General features: G+C 38.0%; 1 protein-coding gene across 5 annotated transcripts in view; it reads right to left on the bottom strand.

Annotated features, from left to right (window-relative positions):
• The window catches only part of LOC140323377 (olfactory receptor 56A4-like), a 22716-nt gene extending 12868 nt beyond the window's left edge, over positions 1 to 9848 (bottom strand). For 2 of the 5 annotated variants that reach the window (XM_072400414.1, XM_072400381.1), the window contains exons 1-2: positions 6457 to 9848; positions 273 to 434 (exon numbers count right to left, since the gene is read on the bottom strand). In XM_072400414.1, coding sequence (XP_072256515.1) covers positions 273 to 378 — 106 coding nt within the window. In that variant the 5' untranslated portion in view covers positions 379 to 434; positions 6457 to 9848. The remainder of the gene's footprint in view (positions 1 to 272; positions 435 to 6456) is intronic. The other 3 variants (XM_072400388.1, XM_072400397.1, XM_072400406.1) reach the window with 3 other exon arrangements.
• Positions 9849 to 10488: the final 640 nt, after the last annotated feature.

Raw genomic sequence — 10488 nt, 5'->3', positions numbered from 1 at the left:
GGGAAGATATTGTAGCTACAACTCTCTGATTAATAATATATCAATTAGAATTAGTGTTATTGTATCACTTACTCATGGTGGGTACAAGCTCCCTGTCCGGTTCCTCTGCTATCTCTGATTAAGTATGAAGATAGATAGATAGATAGATAGATAGATAGATAGATAGATAGATAGATAGATAGATAGATAGATATTCTTGGGGCTGACACACTTGCTGAGTGATAATGATTAATAATACATCAAATAGAAGATATTAATATTGTCTCACTTACTCATGGTGGGTCTCTGCTCCTCGTCCGGCTCCTCTGCTATCGCTGGATTAAACTTCCATCTGGGCTCATTATAGGCAGAAGTGCTGGAGGAGGAAGGATGACGCATTGATAACGAGCCGTGGAGTTTCCAGGAAACACTGAAATCCAGCCATCACTTTATTTCTGTATAATATCACAAATCATTTATCCCAGGGAAATAATTACATTCTGAGATACAATGGCATATAGCGGAGATCATTTTTGGAGAACATTTAAAAATCATTTATATAATGTAAAATGTGCCATAATATTAATATTAGAAAATTTTAAAATATTATCAAAGGAATGTGGGTCCAGTTAGGTTTAATGGCTACAAAGTCTGAAATGTCCATTGCTCATTTATGCAGGTTGCTTTCACCTTTCCTATGGTCTCTCACCAAGGTTTCTATTTATTAGTTTTTTTTTACTATTATTTTATTTTTATTATTTTTTATTAGTTCAGTAATTTATTCCAGGACCATGGTCTAGATTATTGGGGTGCAGACAATATACACCTACAGTGTCCTCTCACACCTAAAGGTTAGTCCTACCAAACATGTGTTAGGGCTAGGTGTACCCAGGGAACTCAACATTGCCATTTTGGTTTTTAGTTTAGTTGACATCAGGTGACATTTGTTGGTAATCACATGAGTGGGAGAAATGGATGACTCCAGATAAACAGTTGTGGTAACCCGGGTTTAATGAAGTACATTAAGTGTTTAGGTCCCAGGTTGTTCCAGTGAGGTATAGATGGCCTTTAGTTCACACGTGGGCTAACAGTCATCCATGTCAATTGGAACATCCATTCCTAAAAGAGTGAGAACCTTCAACACCCATGTGCACCCTTTTTAACATCCTTATCCTGGTGAATGTACAATGAATGTACAATTCACACCTGCCCCAGATTTTAAGGCCATGTTGATCGAATTATGAAAGTCAGAACTGAAAGGTTTCCCAAACATTTAGACATCTTGTCCTGTTCTTGGACAATCAACATTAATAGATCAATGCATTTCTGGGGCCATTTTACATCAAAGCGGGAAAATGCAGTGGTGCATGGCATGAAGAGAGGTAAGTATCCTGCCAGGGATGTGCCACCTGTGCTGCATGGGTGGTCCATGAAATGCTGAATACAATTTTTTAGTTTTATTGTAGACAATGTTGGGGTACTACACAGCCATATATTTTTGTTCATGGGTTCCACAAACATCAAGTTTTCATTATTTCATATGATCATCTAAAATATTATGTCACTCCAGTGTTTCTGTTGCTTCCAGCAACACACAAATGTCAGAGAAGAATTTCCTAGCTCCCATAGGATTGTATTCTGTCTGATCCCATACTAGAAATTAGATTCTACATTATTATGGCCAGTACGGGAGCAATACCTAGACAGCAGGTGAGTGAGCTCTTTATAGTGCTGAGTGCAATCTGTTGCTGGCTGGTTCAATACAGTACTCATTATGTCTGTAGATATGTTTCTGGTTATACCAGTTTGGTGCTGATTGTGTATCTGCAGTCATGTTTCTGGTCAATACATTACTGATTGTGTCTACGCATTTCTAATTTTGAATCACCCTATTTACAAAAACAGCATATTATGTACCGCATCCCAAAACTCAAATGAACAAAAAGTTATAATACCAATGTATAATTAGTGATTGTAATTTATATGTAAACTCAAATACCCAGGTTATAGGATTGTATCGGGCACTAGGGCCCAAGCTTGACGCGTTTCACAGAACCTGCTTCATCAGAAGAAAGTTGAGTGTGCAGGATATCGGATGTATTTCTGGTTGTTTCCTTGGGGATGGCACCCAGAGTGAATAGGAGAAGAGGATGGGTATTGGATGTGATATTGGCGGCTGGAGTAGGAATGATTGGTGCCGTTGCACCTTCTGATGGGTTAAAACATTGTATTGGGCACTAGGGCCCAAATTTGGCATGATCCCATAAGAAATCAAACTTACAATAGAAATGCATGTTCATTGAACAAAGTATTGGTGGCTCACAATAACCTGACCAAGACTAGAATCGCTTAGTGCACAGCAGCTGGCAAAATGAATAATAAAGACAAACTGGTATCTTTGTCTGTATGATTTACATGTTCTGTATCTCTACTCTAATATAGAACACAAGAAGGGACCCTGGCGAGAGAGGAGACTGATGGGTCCCTCTGCACTCCGGACCTGAAGAAACTGAATAATAGCCACATTATGCAGCACAGAGCATCTTCAATTCATCTTTAACTTCTATTTGGATTTCAATCTTTTTTGTTCTTGTGGAAGTGAGAATTTTCTTGCAATTCCGGCAAGTTGAGAGGGACAAACTGGTCATCTAAAAGTAGCAAAATCGATTCAAGTAAGTTTCTGCTCCCGGATTTATAATCTTTTTATTTTTTCTTGGTTTAGTTATCTCTAACCCTTAATAATTATTTTGCCAGCAAACTAAGTTTCATTTCTTATGGGATCATGTATTGTAAAAATTATTATTATATATAAAGATAACACAATATATCTATTCAAAAAACTTTTTTCTTCTTTTTTAGAGAAAAGTATCTCTACATCCCCAATACTCCCGATGAAGCAGACAGGTTGTGCGAAATGCGTTGTTTGGGCCATAGTGCCCAATACATCGGTTGGTGCGACGGCACCAATCTTTTCTACTCCAGCTGCCAATATCATGTCCAAAATTCATCCTCCTCTCCTATTCACTCTGGGTGCCATCCCCAAGGAAACAACCAGAAAAACATCTGATATCCCGCACACTCAACTTTCTTCTCCATTACCCAGACAGGGTTCCTTGGATCATTATTTTCCTAAACAGGGGAAAGATTTGGGAACCTAGACATCATCAATCTCTCTAACCGCAAACTTACAGATCCTGAGTGCCAAGTACTAAAGTTTGGCCTATCATATTGCCCTCCTCATACAGTGTTTCTGCTGACTTGTTTCTGGTTGTGCTAGATTATTTACGATTGTGTCAGTTTGGTTCTGATCATTTCTCTGCAGACATCCTATTGGTTAAGTCAATATAAAACTGATTGTGTCTCTGCTGACTTGTTTCTGGTTGTGTCAGGGGGATACTGATTGTGTCTGCTGAATGTTTCTAAATGGATTTGCACAATACTGTTTGTGTATTTGTGCATATGTTGTGTTAGATTATTTCTGATTGTGTCAGTATGGTACTGATCATACATCTTCGGATATGTTTCTGGTTGAGTCAGTACAATACTGATTGTGTCTATGCTGACATGTTTTTGCTTGGGCCAATACAAATGTTATGTTTTCTCTGTGGACATGTTACTGGGTGATTTAAATTAGTTTTGATTTCTTTTGACTTGTAACAATGTTCAGAACCTCAATAGTTTGTCCTGAGAGCTTGTTTTTTATGTTCTTTAATTTAGATTATAATAATGTAGGGTATAGGTTATGTAGGTTCTAATATGAACTCTTTTGGTTAAAATTTGCTGCTGTGGTATTTTTTTTATTTAAAACACATGTACTGTAAAGACAAAAAATGTTTCTGTTTTGTTTGTTGATATTTCTAGAAGCTGTCAAATAATAACTGAATGAATCACATTGCAGTGTGTTATCATTCATTTTGAAATTCACAACAAAAGTAAAATGTAAATGCCAATTTTTCTGAAACATAACATCAAACAATTGAGCAAAATATTTTTTTTTTATTTTAATTAAAAAAAAAGAAACAATATTTTATCTATTTCCATTGCATTCAATTGAATCTTAATTTTCAAATTATTTTATACCATTTGATGCCAGCTTTTAAAATTGTGGTTCTCTGAGTGAATATCAGTAACTTTCAGAAACACCCCAGAGAATAGCCCGGTGTATAAGTGGACACCAAATTATCATAACAACCTTTGTTTACTTTGGTCAAAAAAAAATGTTTTCCCCGAGGGCATTGGTCATTTATTCTCAGATAAATATTCCCTTTGAACTTTCCAATTAGAAAAGTCTAAAATAAAATGCTGCACTAATATTAATGATAATAATAATCTCCCACTGGACAGAGACTGATGGCGGCTCTTCCATAAATAGGCGGATATAAACATTTCATTGCAATATGAAAGGACTTCATCTGTTGGAAACTAAGCCAACATTTTGTAAAAGAATAGGTAAGTGAATGTTTTTACTTTTGGTTATGTTAGGAAATTATAAATCAATTTGAAGGTTACAACTCTACAAACGTATGAAGTGTCTATTGCTTTGTGGATATTTACATACATTAATATATATTTTATAATTTATTTTTTTTAATTTTTAATTTAAACATTTCTTTTACACTTTCCTAATATTGCTAATATGTGTGTGTTTTTAGATATAGTGAAGGGGTACTTGTATCCTCCAAAAGGAGGATCTCATTAAACACAAAAAAAACCTATTCTCAATTTACCGGTGGATTAACCCCTTTTTTTCCCCAATTTGTTTTCAATATTCTACAAGCATTTTCCTAAAGCTTCCCTTGGATTAAATAGATATCTGCCATGGTGCCTGTCATCACAAACCACAAGATACTAAGCAGTCCAGTTCCCTCCTATACCCCTCCATTCTCCTCTAGACCATCGTCACTGAGAAAGAAAGAGAAAATCCAAAATTTTACACATGCCTCCAGAGGCGTGGGTGGACTATATAAAAGGATCAAATGTTCCAATGACAACTGGCTAAGATGTGAATTTACCTAACCTGAAGATTTCTTCTTATTTGTATTTTATCTTCAGGACAAAAAGGACCCATTCACACCTTTCCAGTGCATCACTTGCGTCACACTGCATTGTAAAGCACCATAATGTACATATATTAAAGCAAGACAACAGGTGCCAAGGTCTAAATGGATCCAAAATAATGGGTAATCTCCCCAGTTGAATGCAGACAACAAAACATAAACTGATAGGGTTTTCAAATCATTCCAACCCTATCCAAACCCAAAAATTGGCAATGCATATACATTACATACTCTTTAGACTACTTTAGTCCTCACAGCATTGTGTGTATCATCACCTTTTTTTCTCTTCTTTTCTCACCCCAGCCTGGGGCTTCATGGTCACTTCTTTTGATTTTGACAGAGCAAAGTCTCACATTTACCACCTGATCATCACATTATTATGAAGTTATTGGACATTTCACTCCAGGACTACTGGCATAAATGTCTCCTATTTGACTCCTCATATCTGCTAGGAAAGCTTCTAACAAAAAATCAGGCAAAAAGAGTATTTGTGAGGTCAGGGGCTGATGTTGGATGAGAAGACCTGGTTCACCATTCCAACTTATCCCAAAGGTGTTCAGTAGGGTTGAAGTCAGGACTCTGTGCAGGACACTTGAGTTCCTTCACACCAAACTGGTGACCCCATGTCTTTTTGGAGCTGGCTTTGTACCCCAGGGCACAGTCATGGGGAAACTGAAAAGGGTTCTACCCAAATTTTTACCACAAGGCTGGAAGAGCACAACTGTCTGCAATGTCTTTGTATGACGTAGTGTTACCAGGACCCCTCATCTACACATATCATTGGCCATATAGGTAGATGCAAAAGTCAGGTGTTTGTCCTCATCTTTTGACATTATAGTGTATTTTTCAAACTAAAAAATAAACTTCATCAAACAAAAAGATGCAAAAAATACTTGACAATTGTATTGAGCTATTAAGTTTTAAAATGCTTAACACGCATGTATTTTTATAAAATCTTCTTTACAATAACTTTTATCATCCTGTTGAGAAGTACTAAAAGAGACCTCAACCTAAAATGAACGTCGGTTCCCCCATGTTATGGAGGTTGAGCAAGGCCGATCTTATCTAAAACAGAATGTGATTTATTAGACCAAGCCACCTTCTTCCATGGCTTTATGGTCCAGTGCTGACACTCATGTGCACATTGTAGGTGCTTTGAACAAGAGACATGAGTTACCTTTGGGAGCTTTGAATGGTCTGCAGCTACCCAGCCCCATACACAACGCACTTTATAGCACTGTGTGATCTGATAACCATCTCTCATGTCCAGCATTATTTTTTCATCAGTCTCTTCTAAGTTGTTTTTCCCTGGGATTGAAGCAGATAAATAAGCCTTTTCCCACAGTATTCAGTAAATCTTGGAAAACCTTTTACCTTGTCGCCAGTTGTCCTTTCTTGGGCCACTTTGCTAGGTACCTACCACTGCTTTCTGGGAACATCCCACAAGATCTGTTGTTTTGAAGATGCCCCGACCCATCTTCCAGTCAACACAGTTTAGTCATTCAGATCTGAACACTTGTCCATTCCACAAAGTCTATTAGGGCAAGAAGAACACCAAGTCAATAAAGAAGAGAGAACCCAAAACTTCTCTAATGGTAAAATACCTATACTAGTATATGTAGAAAAATGTGGACAGGCCTTGCATGCTCTTCCAGCCTTGTGGTCCCAATTTGGTGAAGACCATTTTCTGTTCTCCCATGACTGTGCCCCAGGGGACCAAACCAGCTCCATACAGAAATGGGGTCACCAGGTTGGTGTGGAGGAACTTGAGTGTCCTACACAGAGCCCTGACTTCATCTCTACTGAACACTTTTGGGGTGAATTGTAATACTGAATGAGCCAGGTCTTCTCATCTAACATCACTGACCATACAAATGGGGGAAAAAAATCACCAAATACACCCTCCAAAATCTTGTGGAAAGCCCACCCAGTAAAGGTCTTTATAGCTACAAAGGAAGTTGGGGGATGGGGGTAAAGAGCACAAAATTCCAAATATTGACCAGATATGTCCAAAAAAAGCTCATTGAGTTGACATGGCCAAGTGTTCACCAAATTTGAGCCATGTTGCAAAATATTATTCCAGTCCAATATGATAATTATATATATAAACTGAATGTTGAGAAGAGAAACATATTCCTATCAGTTATAAGCTTACCTTTCTCTAAACTGGACTTTGTATTACTGATGACATTTTTTGTTAGCTCCCCAAGTTGCTTCCTTGGCTCTACCAGTGTAGCTTTCTATTCACACAGCACAAACTCCCTAATCCAGCCACCATGGAATGAAACACTGCAGATGTTGATTGCTCAAGATTAGGAGGTGTGAAATTTGTTGAACCACCCTGTCTTAAATTATAATCCCATCCTTGATGTCAGGAAGTCTGCATAGACATTAAACCTTCTAGTAACAGGGGTGAATTGTTCTCAAATCATCAGGGGAGAGTTGATAAAATGGCATTATAAGTAAAAGATGGATGATTACATCATTCACAATGAGATGCATATTTTGCAAAAGGAGGACAATTTGCAGGAGGTGTGAATGGGACCATCAATGTCAAAGAATAACAAATTCTCATGGAGGGCAAGGGACCTTTACCACCACCTGTCTTGCACCTATAATGTTTTAAAATCTCTTCTCCATTGTTTTGGAAACAATTCACACCTTCAAGTAATTTGAAGGTGTAACACCTATGCAGACTTCCTGACACCAAGGATGGGAATATGTCAATAGACCAGGGTGGTTCAACAAATTCCACACCTCCTGGTCCTGAACAATCATTATCTGCAGTGTAGATATAAATATTGGGGTATTTCCTACACTGTGGGAACTGATGAAACAGCTTGTAAAACTGCAAAAGTTCTTCAGCATTACAAGAACAAGTCCTTTTTAATGTGACTAACACAAGATTTACAATGACCTGGATAAATGGGAATCTTTACAGATGTATTCAGTCCTTTATTGTAGACCATTATGATTTGAATTTTTGTTCTGCAGTTCATGTTGATATTATAGGTTGTTTTGGTTGATTAAAAATATTTTGGCATTATATCTGCAATTCTTCTTCTTGGTGAAGGCTTCCATTGTCATATATGGTGGGTGGGTGGTAGCATTACGGCCTTGCAGTACTGTTATCATGAGTTTGTCTGCTTGGGGTGTTTAGATGTGGGTTACATGTAACTGTGTGAAAGTTAGGTATGGATATGAAATGCAGTGGAGATTGGCAAACAAAGTCTGGTGGCATTTTTACGGTGTTATAGCGAAAAAAAATTAACTTACCTTACTTTACCTTTATGTGGAAAGCTGTTGATTCCAACGCAATCCTGGTCCAATTGGTCCCACACCATCCCATCTTCCTTCTTCTTCCCGGTGTTAGCCGGGACACCAGGTTCCGCCATCTTCTTCCTTCTTCTTGTGACATCATCCAATCTCGCACTGCGCAGGCATGAGCTGATCTTACACATGCGCTGTGAGATCAGCTCTTTTTTTTTTTAGCAGCCCGCAGCCTCCTAAGTTACGTGACACATGTATCCCAAGGAGGCTGGTGATTTCCTCTTCAGTCTTCACCGGCGTGGTAGGTTATCGCCTTCAAATGAAAAAAATAAATTGAACAAATTTAAAAAAACAACTTTTACATAAATCACCCTTTTATATATTATAATAAATTAGATCCAATCATCAACAACTTTTACCTTATTATTTTATTAGCAATCACATAAATCAATATGTTTTAATTTCAATGTTTTATCTTTCAGATGTGAAAATGAACTCATCAGATTTGTGTGGCCCCATGCCTTCCGAGTTTATTCTCTTGGGTCTGTCATGGATGAACGAGGAGAAGCAGTTGGCTGCTTTTGTCTTCCTGTTGATGTATTTGATGACAATACTAGCCAATTGTTCAATTGTTACTCTTGTGAAGGTGGACAGAAAGCTGCATGAACCCATGCACATATTCATATCTTTGCTGGCACTGATAGACCTCAGCGTTTGCTCTTGTATCATTCCGAAGGCTCTGACAATTTTGTGGTTTGGTTCCAACACCATCAATAGAATGTCTTGCCTGGTCCAGATGTATGTCTTGTATACAATGTTGGGAACCCAGTCTTCATTATTTGCCTTTATGTCTTTTGATAGGTATGTGGCCATATGTCACCCTCTCCGTCATTCCATAATAATGAGAAGTTCTTTTATTATTAAAACTGTGTTGTTCATCATCTCACGTTCTGCTTTACTGCTAATTCCCATTCCAGCATTGGCGGCCCAAATGGCTTACTGCAACACAAACATAATCACTCACTCATACTGCGAATACATTGAAGTTATAAAGCTTTGGTGTGGAGATCTGACCTCCGTAGTTATATACATGATCATCCTTCTCTGTATCTTCCCTGGAGGAGACAACACGCTGGTCATCTTCTCCTATGTCAACATTCTGAACGTCATTCACATGCTTCAGTCTTCCCAAGCTCGATGGAAGTCACTCAGTACTTGCAGCTCCCACGCCATTTTGCTCTCCTTGTTTTATATTTCTTCAGCCTTCCCACTCTTCCTGTTCCTCTATTATCCGGATTCTCCGCTTTATCTGAAGACATTGACAGAGATTCTGAGTTGTCTTCTCCTGCCAATGATCAACCCCATTGTATATGGTGTGAAGACCAAAGAAATTCAAGATGGGTTCAAAAGACTTTACTGGAGAATGTTCAGGATCTATGTTTGATGGAAAGTAATGTAAAAGGGTCAAATCTTCTAAAAAAATTCTAGCTTTTGTTTAGATTTTTGGGAATAAAATTGTATCTAAAGCGTGCTTTTTTTACATTATGGATAGCGTATGAAAGGGTTTTTTGGGGTTTGTGTGGCTGTTGTCACTGGAAGTAGGAGGCAAAAGAGGAAGCTGCCCTTGGTTTTCGAGAGGGAATGAGGGAGCACAAAAAGAAAGAACCTCCAGCCTATGCTGGAGAAGCATTCCAGGCTTATGAAAAGGGAGCCATTATGACCCTTTTACCTTGTGGTCCTAAAGGACCTTGTCCAGGTATTGGTCACTGGTTCAGAAATAGGGAATCTTCCAATAAGGACATTTACTACAGTGACATCTGTCCTTTCTTGAATTTCTTAAGGGAGATCTCCTCATATTTCCAGTTGTATTTCCATACAGCAAGTGAAGGAAGATCACCTCAAAAAGAATTAGGATTTTAACCCCACTCAAAGCCAAAGTTTAGACTTCAGATATACTTTAAGCCTTCAATTGGCAGTTTATATAAAATATTCGGGTGTAAACACCTCTCAGGAATTGGTGATGTGTTTGTTGTGTTTCCTAATTATATGGACCATGTTTTCTCCATTCTGGTAATTTAGGTCAGCTGAATCATTAGCTTGAGGGAGAAGTGCAAGAGATTTAGTTTAGAGCAAGATAGGAAAAAAAGTTGCTGGGCTGTGCAACCAACAAGCCTGCAAGTTT

Source organism: Pyxicephalus adspersus, chromosome 1 (genome assembly GCF_032062135.1).
Source record: "Pyxicephalus adspersus chromosome 1, UCB_Pads_2.0, whole genome shotgun sequence".
Lineage (NCBI taxonomy): Eukaryota > Metazoa > Chordata > Amphibia > Anura > Pyxicephalidae > Pyxicephalus > Pyxicephalus adspersus.
The sequence above is the reverse complement of the archived record's forward strand: the minus strand, read 5'-3'. Positions and strand labels throughout refer to the sequence as shown.